The following is a 26,157-nucleotide window of genomic DNA, read 5'->3' as shown; positions in this document are numbered from 1 at the left end:
AGTAGGCTACAAAATAAAAGAATAAAAGAGAGAGTTAGATGAGCAGACACAAGCATTTATTATATGTCAGAGCTTTCGGAGTACATTTAACCAACACAACAGCAGGAATAACATTTATTAAAGAATGAAAGCACAGTAATACATAACTGGATGTTCCAGTCACAGACCGATTAAAATGAAGGTGCAGTCATTCACTTAGCATATCAGTATGAGCAGGAGGCACATGAATACTATGACAACAAGAGGCAAAGGTGGTCAACGAGAGTAACAAAGACAGTGGTTCAATTTTCACTTCACGGGGATATTGTGAAACCATTGGGACTATATAATCCAAGTCATTTTGTTGCTACTGCGGTGCAATACTCATGGCAAGAGGTTCACATAGAACAAACCTTGTGGAGCACAAAAAGGAAAAGTACAGATTGTCAGACACGACACAGACAGCAACAACACACAAGGACACTGCACAAACATCCGTCATAGACAAGAGACATGAAGAGAAAAGGACTGTTTAGCGGTCGCCGCTGTCGCGTCCTGCTCTCAAGAGATTGCAAAACTGCATCCTTTCATCATCGTCAGCATCAGTTAAATGCTTTGAAACGTGAGATAAAGTAAATCTTGTAGCCTTTGCAGGCGTCCCTTTTATGTTAGAAAGAAAATGATGAAGTCAGTATGATGATACACACACGATTTAACTTACTTACCACGATCAGTCCATTTGAAAATAAGTATCTTAAATAGCTTTACAGAATGTTCTCAGGCAAACCAATGCCTGATCAATGCTACCTTATCAAAGGTTATTATATTAATGGTCCATTTTAGCAAAAAAATTTTTACAATCTCTTGAGTACAGTTGCTCTCTAATATATTTCTCTAATATATCTGAACCTTTCACCATCCACTATCCCTGCACTGTACAAGTAGAGTGAGGTTGCCTTCATTGACAATCTACAGTGCGTCATGTGTAAGAATCCAAAATAAGTTAGGGTTTCGAGACAAAAACACTATTCTGATGTCAGTTGTTCTGTGGAACCTATGGGTTTTTTTTCCCCTTACTACTTTACTTCTTGGCCTTTCCCTGAGCAGCCACGGCCTCCATGGCCTTGCGTACAGTCTCCTCGTCCCCCAGGAACTGCATTGGCTTCACGGGTTTCAGGTTCTTGTCGAGCTCATAGAGGATGGGGATGCCTGTGGGCAGGTTCAGTTCCATGATGGCCTCATCCGACATCCCTGCAGCACACAAATGGACATTTCACGATTCAGTTCTTTTAATACAATATGTTTGTGACAGAGTAAGTTCGTGATAGTGATAGATTGTTTAGGTTTTTTTTAAAGTACCATTTCCGAGATTATTTTATGAAACAATTTACTGCACATTGGTCTTTACACTGGTTGATTCGAAATTAATATCTCGGAAGTATGTCCAATCCCAACACATATATAAAATAATTAATTTGGGGATTTATATCGGGAGTTAGGACGAGCTATAAAGGGGCATCCTGTGGCTCAGTAGTGATCGCAGTGCCACCCACCCTCCAGGTGCTTGACAATCCCCCTCAGGCTGTTTCCATGGGCTGCGATGAGCACCCTCTTCCCCTGCTTGATCTGCGGGGCGATCTCGTCGTTCCAGAAGGGCAGCGCCCGCGCGATGGTGTCCTTAAGGCTCTCGCAGGACGGGAGCTGCTCCTCAGTCAGGTCCGCGTAGCGACGATCCTGCAAGGAAGACAAATCAGCATGTGAAGTCAATCGTCAACCAGAACGGCGAGGAATGCCGGTTCTCATCAGTCCACTTCTTTAGGAAGTTACTGTACTCTTGTTTGGGAGTAGAGATGCCCTGCTGCAAGCTGGCAATTTGTGTCATGTTAGAGTGATTGTGAATATAAATAACTGTCCAAATGTGAGATGTATTTGACAGAAGTAAGAAATTGTGCATATAGTAAATAGCGTCAGTTTTAAAACAATCTGGGGACATGTTTACGGTCATTAGGGGACATGAGAGAATCAGCTACTTTAGTGTGAATCTTCTTATAACACTTAACAAATTAATGATCACTTATGCCCTAAGTTTTCACAACCACGACTGGAGTTATTAAACTTCAACGTCCGCTGCCCCAGTCAGGGGAGACAGACGTGATCAGTTCATCCCATGACTGAACTTTGAACTTGAACTTAGCAGAACTTGCCAGTCATATATTAACTCACCTGGGACTTACTATTAGGTAAGAGCATTAGCAAATACAAAAGGGACCAAAATGTTTATTCTGTCAGATTTTGTCTGTGTAAAACATTTGGACATGCTGCAGACAAAAAGGCTGAGACACATGACCTCAAATCCACCCTTTTCAATCTAAACTCTCTTATCTCATTTCATTCAGGGTGATACAGTTGTTTTACTGCCTGACTGCAGAAAACCGTTGTAGCCATGCTTCCTCTTTTGTTCTGCCTGTTTGGACTGAGTTGATCAAGTTGAACGATATGTACAAAACCATTTCTTTCCCCACAGGTCAAACAGAACTGCTTGGTTGATTGTTTGTCCTGTGGATACCATATCTCACCTTGCTGATGATAGTGTCGTAGTCATGGTCTGGGCCCATGGGGGGAGGAGGGATATCAAACGAGCGCCTCCAGATCTTCACCTGATCCTCTCCGTGCTTGGCGGCCGTCTCCGCCTTGTTAAGCCCCGTCAGGCCTCCGTAGTGGCGCTCGTTGAGCCGCCAGGTCCGATGGACCGGCACCCACATCTGGTCGATGCCGTCCAGGACGAGCCACAGTGTCCTGATGGCCCGCTTCAGCACGGAAGTGAAGCAGATGTCAAACTCAAAGTCGGCATCTGTGCGACAGAGAGAGACGCTGGGTTTAATGCATTTTGACTGCAACTGATAAAAAAAATAATTCCACCTGGATTCTGTGACTGCTTCATTCAGCCTTGTTTAGTCAGGACATTCCTCCACATAGTTTTATGGGAACAAGTCTCAGCCTGCTGTATTATTATGATTTATAAATGATAGCATGAAGAGGAATATACAAGGTGTAACAAGTATCATTATAATTTTGTCAATGTATTGACTGAATGTTTAGTCTATGAGAGGTTAAAAGAGGAGTGCAAAGCTGTATTTACAATCTCTCAGAGCCCAAGTAGTGCCTTGATTAACAGTCCAAAATCTGATGATATTCAATTTTCGGTTTTTTTCTCATATGACAAAGAAAAACGTAAAATTGTCACATTTTATGAAGCTGGAACCACAGAATGTGATTTCTTTTTGTATGAAAAGTAAGATGAATGATTTAATCAATTGTCAATAGTTGCTGCTTAATTTTCCTACCATCGAGTGATGCAATGATCAACTATTGGTTGCAGCTCTAGCTACATTGCAGGGTGGTTAATTGAGGCTACTTTCACTTTATATATTAGTGGACCTATAGCATATTTATCATTTGAATTTTTTACAAAATTTCTGTGATATATCTCATTTTGTGCAGACTACAGGCCTTTGGTGAGGGACTAGTGCTGCACCAGTGGAAAGCATCACTTCTGCACGTTTTACGTTTTCACATACAGTAAATTTATTCCTCACAATCCTCAAGGTCTGATGCAGAGGCGATTATGCAATCGCGGCCCCACGGCATGTCAGAGAGATATTACAGTGGATCTCACACACAGAGAGAAAACGGACCGGGTCCTCCTCACCTTTCAGGGCCTGTCCTCCTCTCCTCGCCTCCTTCTCGCCGGTTTCGCTCAAATCGGCATCGAACCAGCCGCAGAACCGATTCTCCTGGTTCCAGTTGCTCTCTCCGTGGCGGATCAGCACCAATTTGTAGGCAGCCATGGTTTATTATAATATATTACTTATATTCATACAATATATATATATATATATATATCTGCTGCACAGTCTTTATTTAGCTAGAAGCTGGTGATGATGATGAGAAGTTCCCCGTTCGGAAAAGCAGACGGGTCCACTCGTTGTTGTCAGACCAATGAAGACCTTTACGCCTTTATAACGTGGATTGGCTACTCCCCCACTTCCTGGTCTTTACATCCAATAAGAATCCGCTAAAGTGCGTTTTTTCTATTTTATTCCTCCACCAATGACATCGGCGGGTTGAGTTCGAGATAAGTGATCAAAGAAGTCACGAGTCCAACCACTGACCAATCAGATCACTGGGAAACCATTCTATGGGATCCCGACTGGGACAAAAAAGGAGTTTGGATTAACGTGACAAATAATAAAGAAGAAGAAGAAGAAGCCAAACAACAACAGAGAAAATGTCGGAGTACGCTAAGGTCCAGAGGAGCGCCCTGAAATTCAAAGGCATTGGAGACATTTCCGCTGGGAAAAAGTGAGTATTTCAGTATTTGGTAACATATTTTAGTCTAATACGGCATGTTTAAATAGGTAAAATATACCCATTCGCGGCCGTTTAAACCCCTTGGTATTCAGTCGAGGCTAGTGTTAGCCACTTTGCTAACAGAAAACTGTGGAGTTAATGTCACGTTGATTGAGATTTTGTGGAGTACGATGTAGGTTTAACGGAGTTGAATTCACTGTAAAATTCAGAAGTGTACATGTATAACATTAGCTAGGTTGCGGCGACTACATCACGAGCAGCACACTGCGTAAGACTGAAGAGTTGAACTCGATCGCAACATCCCAGACCTACTCAACACAATGTACAAGTTCAGTAGGACAAAGAGTTGTTTCACCCAGCCTCTTGGTCCCAACATGTGTGGACGTGTTTCACTATGGACCACCTGTCAAGTACGTATCAACTCACTGTGAGTACACGTCTTTCCTTTCTTTTAAGGAAGAAGAAGAAGGATAAGGAGAGCAAGCAGCGCCTGGAGCAGGCCGTGGCCAGTCAAAACGAAGAGGAGGAGAAATCCAAGAACGCATACGTTGACAAAAGGACACCGGCACAAATGGCCTTCGACAAGATGCAAGAGAAGAGGGTGAGTTATTGTTCTGTAGCAATTAAAGAGGCATAGTTCATAGAAGTACCACTGGGCTGTAGAAATCCAATTATATTGCCAAATGAGTAAAAATGGGTGAATGTCAAATTTAGCAGCGGTGAAATGCAAAGCCGCAAAGCGCAGAATGCTCTGTGAATAAAACTTATCACAAATCTTTACCACAATCAGCCACAATACCATGTTACTATACAGGCCCGTACTTAAAACACAATTCAGCAAAAAAAAAAAAATGATCACCATTGGGCACAGATTGACAGAAGTAATGTTTTGATGTTAGAACAAATAATGCTCGTATGAAATAGTACACAATTAAACAGACACTACACGCACAAAGTCTGGAACTCGTAGCTTCACAACCATCAATGTTGTTGTGGAACTTAAACAACCAATTATCCATACGGGGTTAGAAGGTTACTAGTTAGCTTCTTGCTCTACCATAGCTGCTTTGTCAGCTCAGCAGTGTTGTTAATGAGGCTAAATTTCATTTGTCTTCATGCCAAAGGGTCCTTGAGCAAGGCACTGAGCCACAAATTGCCCCTGATAAAAGCACTTTGTGTGGTGGTTGAGACTAGATAACAGCTATATAAATGCATAGTATATATCTATAAATATATATAGATATATATATAGATATAGATGTATATACTAACCATATAATGACAATGTGTATCAGCCCCCTTCCAATCTAAAATGGAGTTCAATATTCCAAAAAGTTCATGTTGCAGGACGATGTGTTGTGAGAGGATACACAACATGAAGCATTACATAAACCCCCAAAACATGGGATGATGTAAAACAAAACAAAAATACACATGCGTACATACGAACCTTTGTGTTCAGTTTTTTTTACATACAGCAGGTAATTGGTATCAAAGTGACGTATTGCGAACGTGTAATATTGTCTTATGTCACCGACAGTCACAAATAATGAAGATGTCCAGGAAACGTTTTTTTTTCTTGAGTTAGTGGTGTTTGAATGTTGTCTGGTTAATGGATGTGTTTTGTGAAGGTGCTTGTAGTGTGCCTAAACTGACAGTGATGGTGCTAACATGTCTCCATCTCTTTCCTTACAGCAAATGGAGAGGATCTTGAACAAAGCGTCAAAGACGCACAAACACAGAGTCGAGGTAAATCATCTCTCAGACCTCGCAGAGCCTCATTCACAAACTTGTAAAGCAGCACAATTATACAAGTCAATTAATTTGGGTGATCAACATACAGCTTTACATATTAAGATTCGTCTGTATCTTAATATGTTCCAAGATGCACACAAAATGCTCTTATATATCTTACCAGATGAATGTTGGCAAAAATGAATGCATCTTCTACTGTTTCATTTATCTGCAGGATTTCAATCGCAACCTGGACAACCTGACAGAACATTATGATATCCCCAAGGTCAGCTGGACAAAATAGAGGAGGAGAAAATTTTCTTTTTTCTTTTTTCTTTTTAAATTAATTTTTTATAACAAAAACCCTGCAAGTCCTTTTTTTGACATGTATATTTGCAGACGTTTGCGCTCTTACATACAGTGCCTCCGGAGAAGTTCGGGACAATGTCCTGACTTCCGAGCATGTCTGAAAAAAGCTATACAGTCTAAAATAAAATGAAAAAACAAAAAGCAAATGTGTCTGTTATTTTTTCCACCATGAATACAGTATGCAGTGGGATCCAGCAGTCTGGGACCATGAATGGGATATATGTGTAGTTGGAGAGGGCAACAGTAATATTGAGGCATCCTCTTACTATTACATGATGTGAGAAAAATCTGTAGATTTAAGTAAATGAATGGGGTTTAATGTAAAATGTGCAAGATAGGTGCATATTTTTTACAATTTCTGTTGTAGGTTTGACAACAGATATTATCCTTAAAGGAGTAAATTAATTTAAACATACAGAAAAGTGTCGATCAAATCAAGTGTCATGTTCATATCAAAATGAAGACGTGTTCACTGAGTCTGGCCAGTGGCCATCAGTGCTTTGTCAACTATAACACATTATGATTTAATGGCATATGCAGATACAGGTGATTCAGACAGAAGGAAAACTGCGAAGGATATTTTTATTTGTATATTACTGCTAAATCAAAGCGGATATTGAGCTCAACAGTGAGTGACTGCCTACGTTTTGAACGTCACCCGTTCCGGAAATGAATCTTAAAAATCCTTATATAAAGGTTTTTTTATATACTTTATAGACTACATTGATGTGTATCATTGAGACACTGAAACTAAATATTAAATACATCTTATTAATAGGATATGTAGATGAGGCAATGGGCCTGTGGCTGTTTTTTTCCTTACTAAAGCTGTGTGTGTGTGTGTGAGAGAGAGAGAGAGAGTGAGAAGACGGTGGGAAAAAGTGTTGCCGGGAAAGAGTTCAGAGCCTTGTGAGCTTATTATCAAGATCACCATGATCCACGCTCGGAAAGAATGTTTGTTTTCACTTCCCAGTGTGTGTCCATTTACACTGCACTGAGGATGCACTGTTCCTGAAAGAGTTTCCCTTTTTGAGAGCGTTTCACCTTGGATTTTAGTCACGGGGGGGGGAATTACACATCACTTCTAATTCCCTCTTTAACATCATGTTTCAGTGAGGTTACATTTACAGGTGAAGATTAACAGAAGTGATGTGAACGTAAGTTTCAATTAGGACATGTCAAGACTCATTAAATGTCAGACAGGAAGTTAGTGAATTCATCCACCCAGTGGCCACAACCCCGTTTCTCACATGCTCAGTCTCATTCGTGCTGTAATACACTCTCAGCATCTCGACTAAAGATTGGCAGAGTGAAGGAAGCTGTGGTATTTTCAAGCCTCTATAAATAGCTATCATCCTCTCTCACCACTGGCTGCCATTTCCTCCACGCAACACATGAACACTGTGCCCATTCAGAAGTATCATCTGAGCGAAAGCTGCTGCAACAGATGTGGAATCAGTAAATCCCTGTCACGATGATAGGAAACTATAAACCCGGAGCGTGTCAGAGGCAGACCTAGAGGACCCTGCACGCCTGGAACACTGTGCCCATTTATGCCTTTACACAGACAGGAAATCTCAATCTGAAATTCCTGCTGGGATCTTTTTATGTAAGGGCCTTTTTGCACATCTTCCCCTCTCGCACGTTCACTTGTACTGCCAGTCTCCATCTGTTTTTTGCCCAGCCCCTCTTTCCCTCTCCTCTGCAGTGGAATGTGCATCTCAGCAGTATCGGATGAGAGTGTGGTTAACAGGGGGTTGCTGCTGCGTGAGCCCGTCCCTGTGTGTTTTCACGATGCATGTAGCCTCCCGAATGAGAGAGGGGACGAGGACTGTCAGCAGGAAATCCGCCAGACACACTTGGGGAAGGACGGGACACTTCCTCTGAGGATGCCCCGCACAAATTCTTGGTGGGCCATTTTCCAGTGGAAGCGCTCCATCGCGAGAAAGACGGGGCCCTTCCCGTCCCCCGGACCATGGCTGAGTGGGCCCTAACCAAACCAGCACACCTGGCTGAGCGCAGTAAACTGTGCAGCACCACACTCCCGTCTGTGAGAGAGTCTGCTGAAAACAAGACTGTGAGCAGAAGTGTGTGGAGAAAAGAAGGAGGGAGTGGTAGATTTCAAGTGTGGGTATTTTTTAAGGCTTTTTATTAAGATTCCCTGTTGAATTATTCCGAGCATCAACCAAATGCTTAAAGGATATGTGTCTTAGAATAATGGTGTAATTGACACAATGTTAGGGTGGGGGACGAAATTCAAAGTCCTTGATCTGTGTAAACAAAAACCCTGTTCCAAACTTCGGCTGAAGATCCCAAGGCTTTAACAGGTTTATCAAACCAAGAGGGTATCTTCCAAGAGTCTTTTTTTTTTAAAGCATTCATCACTTGTGTCTCTTCAGACATTGTTTCTTTGCTGGCCATCGGAGGAGGGATAGCAACATACAAGCACTGTGCATGGATTCTGTCCCCCATCACTTACACTGGAACCAGGAAACACATTTCTTCACACTAGGAGTAGCAGCAACCAAAAAGTCTTCCGATGTACATGCGGTAATGTCGGCACTGTTTCAGGACAGATTTGAGAAAAAAGATGAAACCTCCTTCACTCCCTTTAAGATCAGCGCTCTTCTCTTTTTTTGTGTGTGGAGAATATTTGAAAAAAATGTAGTGGTGTGTATGTGGCCTGTGACTGAATGGCAAACAATTGTCACGATAATGAAACATTACCCTATATATTAACTTATCTGGAGGCAATTGAGGCAAGGTATATAACAGAAAATGTGTATGTTTTTAAGACCTGAACTGATTTTTTAATTATTTATTTATTTTTGATGGCAACATCTGCCCTGGTAAAGCTTGTTTCCCTCAGGCTCCACTGACTGATCATGTTCTGCGGCCCACGTTGTTCTGTACACCACTATAGGTTTGGGTGCATGAAAATATCTGTAATATTTGAATTTTTTTTGTTTTACTGAAAAGCACCAAGGACATTCTTGCCATCTCTCCAAGTCACCAGTCATTCATTACAGCAGTGAGTCACAATCATGTCATTGTTGTCCAGTTGGACTTCAACACTGAGTTTTAGATCATCCACATCTGTCCATGGGCCACAGTATGCCGCGATATGCTTTCAGCGAGGACCAGAGGACCCGTTCGGAGAGGTTATGATGACTGTTGGACGTTTGGTCTCTCGCAGACGGGTGGGAGCGCACATACAGGAAATGTCTCTTTGGTTGAGTAACCAAAGTAAATATCACACAGTTGGCACTCCAGAGAACCGCCTGGCTCTATGCCTCCTCAAAAGTTGCCTGGGGGGGGGGGGGGGGGGAGCACAGCAACCTCACTTTCACTTAGCCCCCACACCCTTCTAATGGTGAAACATCACGTTGATACCTGTGATTACAAAGGTTTTTCTTACTGGCACACGGATGCAAAATTTCAGGGTTGAATTTGAACCGGGCTCACGTGAAAACTGACAAACCTGAACAGACATGGCATCTATAAACTGTGCTAATGTAAGCTCAAATAGACTTTCAGGTTAAATGTGGAGAATCCTTTTCTGGCCTTAATTGTCAGCATATGCCTTGGTTGTGAGCCCTCCAACACTGAAATGATTCACCATGGTTATACTTTCAATATCCAAAATCCTGAGTCCTGGATTCTGTGCTTTGTTTATGCCGCACACAGGGCTGTTGTGTACCGTCTCCGTCTGGCTGTACACAGCAGTGTTTTTCTGCAGACACCGACACGTGGACAGGACAACACTTCTGTGGAAACCTCAGAGGGGGAGAGGGTGGACGGGAACGTGTGTGTTTTTGGGGGGGGGGGGGGGGGGGGGGGGGGGGGGGGGCTGCTTTCCTCCTTTAGACGTTCTGGATTTATATCCTGGAGCTGCAGCTGGTTAACATTAACCCCTCCACTCCTGTAACTTCAGGCACAGATGTCACCTTGATCTCGACACACACACACACACACACACACACACACTCACACTGTATTCCTCCTGGTTGTCACTGCATGGCGGAGGATATTATCATGCACAGTTTGGTTTAGTTTATCTCACAAGTACAAGCTGAATAAAATACCCCAATTGAATACAAATACGTCGACAATTTCAGTTCCCCTCCTTGCATTTTGAGCCGTCTCTGTACGTGGTCACATTTTAGCAGGCACTGAATAAATCGAGGATACACGTTTAAAACAGTGTGTATATTTTTGGGAGCAATCAAAGGCTCTGTATATTTGCTGCTTTAAACTCTTATTTGTGCTTTTTAGTTTTTGTTTGCCTGGCTATGATTGTTGAATGTTATTCTGGACGACACCTAATCCCCTATTCTCCTTTCCAGGAAGCGTGCAGGAGGAGAGCAATGCCCCAAAAAGGACAACAGCAAGAAAAATCTGCTCATGCATTCAGCGCTGTAAGCTGCATCCTGCTTCACCACAATCCTGCAACAAGTGTGGAAAGCAGAACTAGAAAAATTGTGAAAGAATTACACACATTGTAATGGTTCTTTCTTACATACTGTATAAAGGCAAATCAAGTGGGGTGGTCACACTGGGGCTGCAGGTGCTGGTGAAGCAAATTGCCTGCTGTATGTTCTTAACAACTGCACACTGACTGGAATAGATGAGACACTGAATCATGTTCCGCTGCTCGGCTGTGCTTTCATTGGCTGAAAGTCAGCCCACCTCCAGAACCCCCGACAGACTGTTCCGGTAAGAACAAGCCGTTTCCCAGATTATTACACAGACATCACGCACGTACGCACGCACGCACACGTTTCCAGAAGTAGGATTGCGCTTGTGCAACACACACATTCTATCATATAGCACACTCATCGTGCATGACTCTGTCGTTGTCAAGGTTGCAGGTCAAAGGTTAAAGGATCTGTGTCTTTCATGTGGTTAAGTGGCTTTTAAATGATCTCTGCTGATTGGCCAGGGCTTTTTTTAATCTCCCAACAGGAAGTTCCTGGGGGCTTCCGTTGTCTTCTCTCTAAATCTGTGTTTCATTTGGGAAACGCCACCAATGGCACAACTTGTGCACACCGCCCAGCTCTTTCTGCAAATGAAGTACTCAAGTATTTTACAAACATATTCCAGGAAAAAAAAAAAAAGAATGATTACCATTCCAAAGAAACACCCCACTGTCTCTGACTTATACTGCTCTTTATTCTTTCTCCTTTTTTTTTTGCTCTTTGGCTTTACACAAGGAACACTTGAGGATTTTTTTTTTGGTTTAGCATACACATTGTTGTCACAACCTTGTTGAGTATACAGCATTCTGACAGAGGCCACTGATAAAAACTGTTTTAGTTGAGACAAAACAAAGACGGAGCTTGTCAAAGGGACGTCCGCATGTGTAGTAGTCCATCACGCTTAGGTAACTGCTCAGGATAGTTTGCTTTCATAGAAAAAAACAACACAAACAGATAAAAAATATATATATTCTTTTTTTTAAAAAAGGTGATGAAAATAAATCATTATTAAAAAACACCTGTTTCAAAATGTGTGGTTTCAGATGGACTAGTACCAACACAAATCTACAAAACACACGTTAAGGCATCGTACTGTAAACTCAGTGAGTACCCACTATAATAAGTCCATACAGGAATATCATAATGATTCTGGTATGAAGGAAAATGACATTAAATTACTGGACAAAAAAACCAAAACTATAATAATAAACTTCAAGGAGGCGAGGGCAAGGCCTAAACCACAACTTGGACACCGACATCTTAGTAAAGAGGCATAATAATTTCCCCCTACAGACTCACATCTACAGGCCTCTAAAAGGCTGCTTATGTTTCCATAAGGCCACAGAGTGATTTTTTCTTCTTTTTAAAAAAAAAAAAATGATGCTGCCTCAGAGAGTTTGGTGCGATGGGGACAAGGGCGATCGAGCTGAAATCAGAGAAGCTGTTGAGTTAAATTACAGTGGAGTTAACTATTCCTCATCTTGCTGTGGATACCCTCCCTCTCCTCCCCTCCCCTCCTCCCTCTCCTCCCGTCGCCATGGCACCTCGGCCCCGTCAGATGATCGTCTGCTCGCCGCGACACCTCCTGCACGCGCCGTACACGAGCGACGCCAGGTACGCGACGCAGCACAGGCCGGCGAACACGGCGGCCGTCAGGTAGATCTTGTACAGGCAGAAGTGCTTGTACTGCTCCAGGTTGCAGTACGCGTTGCGCTCCGTCTTGTAGATCATGACGCCGATGGCCGGCAGGTAGAGCGCGGCGGCGGCCACGTCGTGCGCCAGGTTGGCGGCGGGCCACCGCTCGCCGCCCAGCAGCGGCACGAGGTCCTGCTTGTCCAGCAGCGTGACGAAGAAGAGGGCGAGCGTGAGGAGCCAGAAGAGCACGGCCACGAAGAGCACGAAGTGGATGGAGCCCTCGTACTTGTGGGCGGCGATGGTGACCCACAGCCCGGCGCCGAACGCGATCTGCAGCATCCGCGCGACTCCCGGGAAGCTCTTGAGGAACTTCAGGATGTTCCTCCTCACCTGCGGCGGCTGGGGGGGTTGGGGTGGCATCTCTCTCTCTCTCTCTCTCTCTCTCTCTCTCTGACTCTCTCTCTCTCTCTGTCTCTCTCTCTCTCCTCCTCCGGTCACTGTCTCTCTCTCTCTCTCTCCTCCTCCGGTCACTGTCTCTCTCTCTCTCTCCTCCTCCGGTCACTGTCGGACCCCCGAACAGGGCGGGTGCGTTCTGCCAGCTGCAAACAGCTGGGGGAGAGGACAAAAAAAAAAAAAAAAAAAGATGTGGCGAAAGAAAAAGATACAAGTGGAATTAAAGTGGCGATCTGCGATGTGACGACGAAGTCAAGCAGTTCAGGAATTAGAAAAAAGGGGCAAAACTCTCCGTTCTTTCCACAGCCCCGGGGTTTTGAAATGAAAAACCTTCTCGTATGTTTCGTCTTTTCCGTTTCCTCTGTTGAATCTGTGCTGAGGGGGGAGGGGGGTGGGGGGGGCCGGGCGCTAGGGAAGGGGCGGCCTGTAACCCTAAACCTGCTCCTCCTCTGCCGGCCGGCTGGCTGCTGGATGCGTCCATGTCCACTCATCTGCTGCTGAATTCCCCCCCCCCCCCCATGGGCTGCGTGACCCTTCCTCCCCCCGGCCTTTTCTTCTGAGCCAAAGTGGCTTTTGTGAAAAGTGGGAAGGCGCGTGTGCAAGAGCCAGCAGTAACAAAAACAGATATGGACACGTGGTTCGTGGTTTTTCCCATTTGACGAAGGAAGAAGCGCTGTGCGTGCGTATGTGACAACAACAACGCGAGGTGTGTGTGTGTGTGTGTGTGACAACAACAACGCGAGGTGTGTGTGTGTGTGTGTGTGACAACAACAACGCGAGGTGTGTGTGTGTGTGTGTGTGACAACAACAACGCGAGGTGTGTGTGTGTGTGTGTGTGACAACAACAACGCGAGGTGTGTGTGTGTGTGTGTGTGTGACAACAACAACGCGAGGTGTGTGTGTGTGTGTGAGAGAGACAACAACAACGCGAGGTGTGTGTGTGTGTGTGTGCGTGCGTATGTGAGACAACAACAACGCGAGGTGTGTGTGTGTGTGAGACAACAACAACGCGAGGTGTGTGTGTGTGTGTGTGTGTGTGTTTGTGCGCGCGCGCGGCCCCGGTGTGCCACATGCGTCACCCCGTGTGCGTGTTTCGCCGCGGGACGCTCACATGTTACGTCTCCTCTCCTGCAAATGACAGACGGGCCTCACGTGCCCGCCGGGATCACTGACGTCAATGGATGTCGGGCGCACACGCGGCTACGTGGCCAGGAGGGGGCGGGGCCAGCCGCCACACACGGCCCCTCCCCCTCCCCAGCCCCGCCATTGGTCGAGACGAAACGTCTCCCCGAGCAAAGCGCTGTCCTGATTGGTCCTTCGACAACCCCCCCCCCCCCCCCCGGTCTGCGAGAGACGGCGGTGCTCAAGGACAGACATTTGTTTTGGAGGTAAGGCTGCGTAAACGGACCGAGCTCCTGCGTGTCAGCCGCCGCGGTGTCGGAACGGAGCTGCGATGCGATAAGGACAATAAAACTTCGCTGGATACACCGGGTCGAGCCTCGGGTGAGCAGCTGACTCCCACGGGACCCCGTGTTTACTGCCTCCCACCCGCAGCGGAGCGACACCACCGAGCAGATCGTGTCCACACGGTAAGTTGTTCAACCAGTGCATCGTCTTTCTATATATATATATATATGTATATACATGTATATGTATATGTATATGTATATATATATATATCATATTCAAAAAACACGAACACATGAAGGGTGATTCAATCTAGTGAAGTTTTGCAAGGGATCCGGTGTTTGTGCAGTTTGTTCTTCACCAAGCAGCCAGTCCTGTTTGTTGAAGGACAAATACTTCTAATGCAGATAAACAAGGAGCTTCCTGTTAAAGAGTCATGTACACGATCATGTGGATTCTTGCTTATATAAGTTGATTGCAATGTACTGTTGCTTTCCCCCTCATATCCCTGGGTAGGTATCCCCTGTAATGATTAATAATACGTCATGTAACAAAGCACAACATAATGTTCAAAGTAAGAGATGTGGCACTGGGGAGATCCTGCTGAATGAGGGTCACTGAGAACTTTGACATTTAAAAAAAGGCATATCTCCTGCTCTTTATCATAGGTTTGATAGTTTGCCTTTGTGCAGTTTGCCTTTGTGCAAACTAAGCATCTGTGCCACTGGAAGCTCGTAAGTGGACTGATGATTGTCCTTTGTCCAAACAAAATAAAAGTGAAGTGGTTTCAGTGGAAACTATAGGGCTGCTGACCCACATGTAATGGTGACCTCGCTCACTCAGTTATGCTGGTGTCCCACTTAAACGCATATGTGAGAGATAAAGTTACCATGTGCAGTTGAATGGGCTTTGGAGCACAGCTCGTCACTCGCTTCCTAAAGTAGGATTAAAGAATTAGGGCAGGAGACCCGCGGCTGACGAGCGGGGTTTCACCGGTGTCCGTAGGTGTTGTGACGCACGTTCTGCCGTTGTTTGTTTTTTTTCGTGGCTAAACACCAATGTTGAGTCTCAAGCATCTTTCACTGTGCGAAAACCAATCCCAATGAGCTGAAACTCTCGCTTCCCCTGCACAGAGGAGAGTCACTGCATGCCACATTTCCCCCGCGTTCCTCCGGATGGACACTGGACCCGCAGCCCCGCCGCCCCCCATGGCCGCGGGCCCCTCCCCGCTGTGGCGGCTGGCCGAGAGGAGGTGCAGGAAGGCCGGTTCGGGGAACATCTTCAGCAACGTGAATCTCTGTCAGCTCCAGAGACTGTTCAAGGCGGCGGGGGACCAGGACGCGGAGCAGAGGGCCCAGGTGGTCTGGGGCCACAGAGACGAGGCCGAACTGGCTCAGGCCTTAATCGGACTGAGGACCCGGAGTCACCGCAGAGGGCCGAGGGCTAACGGGAGAGACGCTCTCGGCTCGCACTGGCTACGCGCCTTCAATCACCTCAGGTAGAAAACACACATTTTCGCATTCATTCGCAATATTTAACACAATGACTTTCAATTGCTTTTGTAGTTTTTATGCTGTTTTAACAAAACCCCTCACTGTTGTTCAAGGATCGGGGAGAGCTCACTGAGCAGCCAGGGAAGTGAGGCAGGAGAGGAGACTGACTCGGAGGCAGGGGCACACGGCGGTCCAGAGCCACGCGGACATCCCGCCGCGGGGGCGACAGGAAGATGTGCGAGGGCCACGGCGGTACCGAGTGAGCGCCGCAGCCTCGCAGGGACGTCTGAGAGACCAGTTCGGGTCGGCTCGGGACTGAGGAGAGGAGGAGGAGGAGAGAGTGACCCCGAGAGATACCTCCACCAAATACTCCACTGACTGACTGTATGTCTGCCTACCAACCAGCATTTAACAACCTGTTTGTCTCACCACTGTCCTAATGTGTTCAGTTGCCAGAGCGAGCTTGAATTATCTTCAGGGAAGAGCAACATGGGAACAAATACTAACTCTGGTCTTTAAACGGCAGAGATCAGATGGCCGGCACACTGGTGCTGCACTAACACGTCTCCACCTAAATAATGTAGACAACACGAGCCTCTCGACTGGCTCCCATTGCACAACTTTATATTGTGGTTGCTGCTCTCCAAAAAATGGCCTTATGTGCTTTCTACCACCATCACTGACCATGCATACTTATAATTATGAACAGCGATGTGACTTTTGAGTAGTTTTGTCGTTCAGTGGCGTAAACCGAGAGTGAACAAGTTTGTAATCGTGGGGAAAATAAGTTGAGCGGCAACAGACAACTGTCGTGTGCCCTAGCGGATCCCGGTGGGGAGTAGTAAGAAGTCGGAAAGGACACAGGAAGTTGTCAACACCACTTTGCACATAATGGAGGAGAAGCTCCTCCTTCATTTCCTGGCAGCTAGTGGCAGTGTTGGCATCATGGCTAACTCAATGCCAGCAGCCTGGCTACGTCCAAAGCAGAAAAAACTGTTAAAATCAATTGAAAAAAATAACCCCAATTTAAATTTCCGGTAGTATTAATAAGAAGGCTGGTTGTGTCACTTACTGATTTAATCCCGTTGTTCCTCCGTCAACGGGATTCTTTTTGTCTTGTGAGTTTGAGTTGTTCATTTGTCAATCCGGCTGTTCCCCCTGTCTGCCATTTCCATACCGGGAGAACGCTGTTCTCTTCCTTGTTTAGGTTACGCAATGGTCGACGCAGCTTCTTTGTGCTGTAAATCCAATTGTCATTTTTCCGTGAAAGAAAACGCTTCCGGGTGGCCAAAAGAACAACATGGTGAGAACGAGGCTTATAGGGGACCAATATAAGCGCATGTGGTGTTAAAATGTTCCTATATTCATTAACTTGGCATTTATCAGACTGAAAGCACTGATATTATGCTGTATGGCTACACTGTACTTATAAATAGCTGTGTCCATGTCCTGTATCATACACAAAGCCATATGTATGTAGATATACTTGAGTGAGATGATATACTGTGGCGTGAAGAGATGTTAACTTCTTTGATTTTTGTATTCACACTAACTGGAGCCACAGAAGTTTGACATACGTTCGATATGTCATGTTACACAACAATGTAAAAGGGTAAGAGTGCAATAAGAACAATGGTAGTCATTGTGAGATATTGAAATATATTCCCAAAAATACACACTACTACATACTGTTTGACAGCTGCACCAGGTCTCAGTAGCTGGTTCTCATCTGGTGGTAAGCAAAGCATCGCCAGGTCAAATCTGCCTAGAGACCAAACCTAAAGGCCATAGTCAAAATGGCCGTCACTGTTCAGGGAAAGAAGAACTTGAAATGGAACTGTCGTTGTTAAAATGTACATGGTAACAGTGTGAAAAGCCACTGTGCCTACGAAAGACTATAGTGTCACCAACCTCATCAGATTGCTGAAAACTTGATGATGCTTTTTGATAATACTGTTTGGATGTATGATTTTTAGATTTATGGTCATAAAGAACTGAGTATTTGTATCGTTTGTCTGTTTACTTTTCTTTCTATATAAATAAATAGTTACAATAACACCATGACCATTTTTAGATTTATAAATCTTCTTGTTAAAGTACAATAGTACAAAATAACAGCTGAATAGCTTAGAATGAATTAATTAACACATTTATTGATAAGTTAAAATTGAACTTACATCCAGCTTACATCATACACATGCAGCTGACACACATCCACACCCAGGAGCTGCAGCTTTTGCCCAGTGTCCAGTTTAGTGTTGAGTGCCTTGCTCAAGGGCTCCTGTCTAGCAGTTTTGAATGAGGATTATGATGAATAGAAGAATATTACATGTACTCTCCCTCTCCATATTGATAGAAATTGCAGTTTGAATTACATTTAAATGACAAATGACATAAAATTGACAGCTCTCCGCTGTACGCAACACGCTCCGTAAAAATTACAAGAAACAAATGCTACCCTCCAGTGGTCATGTCTGTATATGAGATCATAATGTGTCCCACCTTGCAGTCACTAGATGGCACAATAGGTTTTGTTTTGGAAGAGAAAACCAGTCGGCGTCAATAAAGAAACCATACTTTTCGTGCATGACATTTTACCACAGACAACTAGAAATTCAATTTCAGAATAGTCTATTGAGCTTATAGGGAAGACTCAGGCAACGTTACACCATAATAACTAACCTGTGCATGCACTATATGTAAATGTAACCGTATCCATCCTTCCATCCAGGTTCTCACTGCCCACTTAGGTCACCTAGGAGCCAGACGCTGTTTGAGACGATTGGGATACATAGGAATGACTTTTTTATTTTCCAGATGACATTTAGAGTAGAATATTTGCACCAGCATTGCCCCTCCCTACAGGTGCCCCCATCAATTTCCCTCCGGCTCCTGGGCGATGCCAAGGGATTGACGGGTCACCTTGCAGAACAAACTCCTGGATCTGCTCTGCAGTGCCTGGCCCCGTTGCGATGGAATGCGGAGGCACCTGTAGGGCGGCTTCACAGGTGAACCCTCAGCTGACTCGCCCAATACAGGGAAAAGCAGCAGATTGGCTCCGAGGATAATCCTCGATTCGCCGAGCTCCTCACCTTGTGTTAATGTAAGCTCGCTGCACCGAAAAAAACCTCATTTCAGAGCCTGTGCGGCATACTGTACGCTATCTCAGCTGTTCATTCACTCCATGAATCTTATGACTATAGATGAGATGTCGTTAGATGACCCAGCAATAATTCATCTGCAGCTATAGATTCAGTGGTTTGCCTGCAGGCCCAGCTCACTCGTCACCATCAAGGTCAGAGGTGGAAAGTGAGTACAGTTTTCTCGGACGTGGTAGTGATCCCAGAGTCAGTTAAGGTCACCAAGGCCCACTTGACCTAGTCTTCTGGGGGTGCACCAGGATGTCGGGTGACCCATATACCTTTGAGAATCACCATCTTTACACGTTGGAAATAATCACATTTTTGCTCACATATAACTAAATGAGTTATTAAGACAATGAGTTTGAAAACCAGCGTCTGAAACTAGGTTAAATTATAACAGAGTTGCAGAAAAAGATTCCAATCCTGCTGAGTGCTGTACCCGGAGCCGTCATAGCTCTGGACACAAAATCACTGCGGTGGCAAAGAGGAGATTTCTTTGTGGTGTAATTTTTTTTAATTTTTTTGCCTTTTAGACAACATGCACATCAAAGCAGTTTTCTAAGTTACACGCACATAAATCAACATCTTTATGCTTCCCAAATTAGTTCTAGTTCATTAGCCCATTGTGGTGACGAAAAATGACTGAAGCAGGCTTTTCTGTGTTTTAGGGAATTTTGGAATGGCGCATGTATTTCTGGCTTTGAAGTAAAAAAGAATTAATAAGGTAAAATGTAAAGCATACAAAATGGTTGGATATCCTGTCCTGTTCCCTGTTCAACAGACTTCCTTCCAGCATTTGTACAGAGAGATGTGCACATTTTTCGCTGATCACTCGTGAACCCATCTGTCCAGAAAACATATGATGGATCAGGCCAGTGGTGCTTCGTACTGTGCCGACCACTGGGGCTTTGTGACAACTGTCTGTAGCCCCAAAATGGAGAAAATGTGCAGAGGGATGCCCCCCCTCCCCTCCCCTTTACATACTCTACCTTGTAGACTTCAGTGGACCATCAACTTTGGATTTACTTTAGCATTTCGATCAAATCCTCTTCCTCGGTGGTCGTAAATTAGATTAACTCTGCCGCCTACTTCCTAAATCAGCCAAATAACTGTCACTGTTGATGGACAACAACGTTTTTGTGACGCCGATTCAACAGAAACTTATTTCCAACGTGCCCGTCTCGTTTTTTCGTTTGCCATTGCTTTCCAGAGTTTTTCTTTTTTTTTAGCGAGGATGAGTCAAGGAGGCAAACCTGACGACAGATGAACATAGAGAGCGACAGCTCCACGGAGAGCACGGTTCTGCAGATCAGATTTTCAAAGGGAGAAGACTGGGAGACGAAGCCAACTGTGTCTGGATCTGTGCATGATTGACAACAGAGGCCTCATGCAGAGATTTTCTTTTACACGTGCAAGGATCTGAGAGTTGAACGTGTCCTTGCTGCATTGTAATTAGAGCTCAGAATAGTAATTAGTGAAATAATATATACAGTTCATGCTTCCCGTGCTCTGATAATAATCCCTAGCACGCACACACACACACTCACACACACTCACACACTTTGTGTCTTTGTTCACTGTAGAATCACACAACACTGCGGCACAGCACTCATTGTTATTCCTTCCTCTATGTCATTGTGTGGCTTTGTTCTTAGTCTCGGTACTGTACAGCTCCGGCGCCTGTTTGCTTCGGCAGTCTAGAAACACAGGCACGGCACCGCTTCTTCCCTTCCCCCCTGTGAGGTGATCGCTGAACATCAAACAGGATTTAACAAGAGCGTAATACTGAGCAGGGGCCAGCACCTTTTTTTTTTCTTTCAGGTTTGACTTTATATAAAGGAACTCAAGGGCAAAAACTCTACATTTTCATTGAACTTCTCGAAATGAAAAATGGCTTTATTGACGTGAAAGAAAGAACATTTTCCTGAAACTGTAAAAAAAAAGAAGACTTCAGTTCCAGCTGAATTAGCGGCACTGGTCACGAAATGAAAGTTGACCCTGTCTCTGAGGCCACTGATGCCAAAATGGACTTCAACCCCAGTGCCTTGAATCCTCACGCGCAAGGTCAAACTGCTTTACCACGTCTGAGACCTTTCTGTCTGCCTCCATGCTCCGCTGCCTCGTGGGCTGTTCTGGGCCGTGGATGAACGCGTTGGGCCGACTTCACTTCACATCACATTACGTTGCAGCCCGGGCCATTCGCAGAGGAAGGAATTTTAATAGCAACCTCGACTGTACCTTAACAAGTAATGTCCTGTGTCAGATGATTATGTAAAGACCCATGTTCTTTGTCTTTTATTTCAACCCACGTTCTTCCTTTTTGTCACGGAACCAGTTTGTTGTTTTTCTGATCAGTGACCATCAGTTTGTGCGTGGAAAAATGTTGCCATGCCCTGGTTCATATTTATAAATTGTGGCCTTAAAATATTCCCATATTAAATGAGCAGACCTATTATGTTTTAAAACCTAAATAATCTACAGTATTCCCTCTTTAAGTTAAAGGGCCTGTTTCCTCTTGTACTTCATATTTTTAATATTAGATTCTTAATTTTAATTTTTTCTTTTCCACTTTTTGGGTTTTGTCTAAACACATATTCCCAGCATGGACAGTCAACACTGTCATGCTAGTACCACTTGCAATCATTATATCTGTTTGTACAATCTTTTATTTTGTAAAATGAAAACACTGAAAGTATATAATGGGAGCTTTAAAAAATGGAAGGGGTTTCAGTTATGGTTGGAATGTCGCTGCTCAAACTGGAAACTGGCAGAACAATCACGTCGTTGCCTGCGCCTCGTCACCTTCAGTTCTGCGCACACTGTACTTTTAGTTTTTATTTTAACATAGGAGAGTTGGTTGCATAGTATGAAAGAAAAAAAAACAGTGCTCAGTGAAGTGCGGGAGTCTCCGGTGCCATTGTGGTTTAATGCATATTAATGCTTTTGTGGTCATTTCGACCGTAGTTAACAATACTTCACTGCGTGTGTGCAAACAGAGCCTACGCGGCACAATCAGTGCAAAACTCAGGAGAAACATCCCAGTGACTCGCACAGCCTGACGTGGCGCTACCTTGATTAATGCAGGGATCTGGTTGCAGGGGTCGGTTTGTTGTGATGTGTAATAGCAGCGTGTGCGCGTAGAGATCAGCGGGATAAAGTGGGACTAATTGCACATTTACGTGTACCACTGAGTTGGAACTAAGAGGGGAAGCACATCTGAATAATTCAGCTCAGAACAGTCTTCGGAATAACCTGGAGTTAATGAAGAAAGTGGCAAGCAGGCGCACGCTTCCGTGTATGCAGAATCTTCTCGCTTGCACACATGCAGCCGCACGCATGGGTGCACGGCCTTAGAATAATGCAGCCGACGCCCCTGCGCTGCACACGAGTCAGTTCGGTCTTCCTCAAGGTTTGTTTTCCTCCTGTAGCCCAGGATGATATCTGTTAAGCATTGGGAGGACACAGCGCACGAGAGCAGTTTGTTCACTGACCTTTTTTGAATTTCACAGTCTGTCACAGCCACAGAAGCTCAGGGGTGGTGGGGGAGAACATATGCGAATGCAGAACTAAAACACACAAGTACAGAAACATCTCTGCGGCGCTTTGGTGGCTCTGATGATTTAGGCCTTTTTTTTTTCAGAGGGAGAAGTTTTGCTGAATAGTTGAAACTCAAAGTGTCACAGGCAGACCCGAGTGATGTATTGGGGCGGCTCATTTTCACCGCTTTGTCTTAGATCTCTTCTTTTTTTTTTTAAATATACCCTTGTGGGGGAAAAAAAGAATGAAGTACATCAAGAGCAGTTGTACAGAAATGTGTCCATCACTTACCCCCCCCCCCCCCCCTTATTTCCCTAAATTATCTCTATTCCCACACGATTGACATCAACAGATATTTATGTTTAACCCACACTCAAAAACTCCCCATGCCAGGCTAAAGATTAAAGTCACAAGTACATTAGACAAGGAAAAACAAAAAAGGGAAGAAAATGAATGACATTTCTATCATTCCATAATACAAACAGTTAAATAGATGTGCCACTGAGAGTCGGGAGTCGGACTAGAGAAACAGATAAATACAGTATAAACATGAATAGAAAGAAAGGAAAGGGTTGATGATATTTTTCTAGCTTTGCTAGTCTGACAGTCTAGATGAGATATCTCAACAGCTACTGGATGATCTGCCGCCAAAGGTCTGACCGACATCCACGGTCCTATAAGACAATGAATCCTGATGATTGTGGCGATCCCCCCACTTTTCCTCCAGTGCCACCACCTAGTTCATATTTGTAATTTTCGAGCGAGGTTATTTGATAATCATTTGATGCATTTCAATTATTAGTCCATGTCCCTCTCAGGATGAATTGTACCAACTTTGGGGAACCCCCTGACTCTTCCTCTGGCGTTTGGCCAACACTTATTCTTATCATCACATTCCCATCAGCCTCGGCTGCTCATTGGGTTTTGTGCTGATTAGCGCGTGTTAACTTGCCGACGTTACCATTTAGCTGCACTATAACTGAAAACGTAGACTCTTATTCTTGTTGTAGATAAATTCCACATGTGCAGGGAGCTACATATTACCGACTGCTCTGCTTGTCATATACAGACGTTCTACTAAATTCAGGAGTTGGAACAGGAGTGACAGAATCACGTGTGTGTCCGCGCGCGTGTGTTGTATGAATGTTATGCCAGCACTTAAAAGGACGGAGGCCCAAGTAAAGAACCCTGTTAAGGCTGTTTCCACCGACACCTTTGAAGTCGGTTTGTATCTCCCAGGGAGGACATGGCAGAGGTTTTAAGCGAACACGATCCTTAATGGAAAAAGACCCCTGCAGCCCTCTCACTCCCCCCCGATCCGATGAGGACACAAAGAGTGTGCGCGGCGGATGAAAACCCCCTGCACCTTTCGCAGACATCTCCCTCATCCCATCACTTTGCATTCACATTAGTCTCTTCAAAGGGGCTAATTCAAATGCCACAGATGCAAATATGTCTGAGCGCAGTTCCCCACAGACATTGTCACTTTGGGAGAGGGGGAATTCATTTGAGATGCGGCTGTGCAAGACAAGTGGGTGGTTGGTGCCAAAAAATGGCTTTTTAAACAGCAGTAAAGGGCCTAGGTTTGCAGAGTGTCACATATCACACAGGGAGACTGGTAATCGGTTGTGAGCGGTGTGCTGTGTTATGAGGAGAAAAGAAAAGAAAAGCGGTCAGTATTATAAATGACTGACAGACGAGGGCTCGACCTGAACTGAGAAGCCTTGTTAGAAATGTCCGCGCGCCAGCGGCTTGTTCACTTGTCCACGCGGGGGCCTCGGGGAACGGTTTGTCGTTTGGAAAAAAAATCCTTTGGAAAGACAGCGGGTCGTGTCCCAGTTCAACCTGCCTCACCTTTGGTGGGACCCAGTTTAACGCCTCGGATCTCTGGACTGTCATGATGTGTTATGACATCTTGAGATGGCCCTAATGGATCCTTGCATTAATTATGACTATTACTTTATCATCCTGTAGCTCTTAGTGAGCTGCATCAATATTAGACATTAGCAGGACATTAGCAGGAGATGTACAGTGTGACGTGAGGACTGAGGAGGTGGGGGTCATCTCACGGCGCTTCCAGGAATAGCAAACTATCGCCATAAGCGTTCGTCCTTATCAGTGTCTTTGTCGTCTCTACTCACTTAGGCCCTGAAGATGTTTGCAGCCTTTATTTGAGTTTATTGTGGAAATGGCTCTTCATTGTGTTCAGACCACCTTGTGTGACTACTGCGTTCCTGCCTGAATCAAAACAGCAGCAACAATGTCTTGCCACTCAGGGCTTCGTAATTGTTGATTTTCACATATCGTTTCACAAAAAGAAAAAGAATAGAAGCAAAATGAATGGCTCTTGAAATCGGATAAACAACAATGTAATGTGATTCAGTGCCAGTCAGCAGCCGGTTCAGTGTGGTGTCCTCGTTTCAGAGCGACACTGAATATGCTCACTCGCTGAGGGCAGGTTGGAAATATTCGAAAATGTCTGTCAACGGTGTTGTGCATTTTGAATAAATCGTTTAAAGCGGCGGTTCTCTAACTGTATACATCTGGTGCACCCTTGTGTGCCACTTAGATCAACACAAGCCATTATAATGACAATGTGCTCATTTGTTAATTATATAAAAGTACTTATTACATCTATGACATGGTGATCTTTGATAGTTTTCAGAATGTTTTTTTATTTCCACCAGTTTCCATTCGTGCATATAGTGCAGAAGAAACCTTTATCGATTCTATTATCTATTTCAGCTGTCCTGCTAGCACGCACACACACACACACACACAAACACACACACACACACACACACACTCAGTTGCAGGAAGATGCATTCAGGTGTTGTACTGTATGTGTCCTGTTATCTTATTAGTACCTGGATGTTCTTTGGTTATTTTAATAAACTAAAGAAAGATCATCATTCTGTGTTGCACAATGTAAGCTTTTTTTATCCAAATCATAAGTTGTACTTTTTCGTAAACATTTTTAATATTTAATGCTTCATAAAATTAACAAACAACAACAACAACAACAACAACAATATTCTGGAGAGTTTTTCTCCATCTGAATCGATGCCGTAACAGAATATGTCATATGCTGTGCAGATTTTAAAGCCCCTCGAGGGATATTTGTGATACTGTCCTGACTTGCGTGGCTGTACTCTTAGACTTTGCTGCTTCTCAGGATAAACGTCTTATTCTTTACTTTTAGGGAAGAAGTTTGACATCCTCAAAATTGATGCTTGAAACTTTTTTTGAAGGTTGACATCATAGGTTCACAAAAGTTAAAAGCTGCATTTAGCTACACCACAGTGACTGAATGTTTATGCAACCATTCTCTTGCATTCTCTACTGTCGCACTTTTTTGTCATAGTTTCTGTCTTCACCTCCCTCTGCTGTCTCCCACGTACACACACATTCTCCTCAACATGCTGCTGGAAAGTTCTGCTTGTTCGACAGCATTGTCCCACCATATGCTGTTTTAGCCTGAAACTGGAATCGCTTCGTCACTCGAAAGCTATTGAGGCTCGTTTTGTAATTTGGAAACACCTCTATGTTTCACGCGGG

General features: G+C 44.4%; 4 protein-coding genes across 4 annotated transcripts; 2 read left to right on the top strand and 2 right to left on the bottom strand.

The window, feature by feature from the left end:
- Positions 1–34: 34 nt before the first annotated feature.
- LOC118284016 (phosphoglycerate mutase 1) lies at positions 35–3,991 on the bottom strand. Its single transcript, XM_035606555.2, has 4 exons — positions 3,689–3,991; positions 2,556–2,830; positions 1,533–1,713; positions 35–1,230 (listed from the first exon to the last, which is right to left on the bottom strand). Exons 1-4 carry the CDS (start codon positions 3,825–3,827, stop codon positions 1,061–1,063), a joined length of 765 nt encoding a protein of 254 aa, XP_035462448.1. The 5' UTR covers positions 3,828–3,991; the 3' UTR covers positions 35–1,060.
- A 195-nt stretch (positions 3,992–4,186) lies between these two features.
- fam32a (family with sequence similarity 32 member A) lies at positions 4,187–6,594 on the top strand. The gene is made up of 4 exons (XM_035606557.2): positions 4,187–4,341; positions 4,807–4,951; positions 6,046–6,099; positions 6,320–6,594. Exons 1-4 carry the CDS (start codon positions 4,268–4,270, stop codon positions 6,386–6,388), a joined length of 342 nt encoding a protein of 113 aa, XP_035462450.2. The 5' UTR covers positions 4,187–4,267; the 3' UTR covers positions 6,389–6,594.
- A 5,011-nt stretch (positions 6,595–11,605) lies between these two features.
- On the bottom strand, positions 11,606–13,410 carry marveld1 (MARVEL domain containing 1). Its single transcript, XM_035606556.2, has one exon. It carries the CDS (start codon positions 12,984–12,986, stop codon positions 12,486–12,488), a length of 501 nt encoding a protein of 166 aa, XP_035462449.1. The 5' UTR covers positions 12,987–13,410; the 3' UTR covers positions 11,606–12,485.
- Positions 13,411–14,028: 618 nt separating this feature from the next.
- On the top strand, positions 14,029–17,931 carry LOC118284065. The gene is made up of 3 exons (XM_035606670.2): positions 14,029–14,608; positions 15,560–15,924; positions 16,033–17,931. The coding sequence occupies exons 1-3, from the start codon at positions 14,201–14,203 to the stop codon at positions 16,295–16,297; spliced, it is 1,038 nt and encodes a 345-aa protein (XP_035462563.2). The 5' UTR covers positions 14,029–14,200; the 3' UTR covers positions 16,298–17,931.
- The last annotated feature ends 8,226 nt before the right edge of the window (positions 17,932–26,157 follow it).

Source organism: Scophthalmus maximus, chromosome 10, assembly GCF_022379125.1.
Source record: "Scophthalmus maximus strain ysfricsl-2021 chromosome 10, ASM2237912v1, whole genome shotgun sequence".
Classification (NCBI taxonomy): domain Eukaryota; kingdom Metazoa; phylum Chordata; class Actinopteri; order Pleuronectiformes; family Scophthalmidae; genus Scophthalmus; species Scophthalmus maximus.
This window is presented reverse-complemented; position numbering and strand designations above follow the sequence as displayed.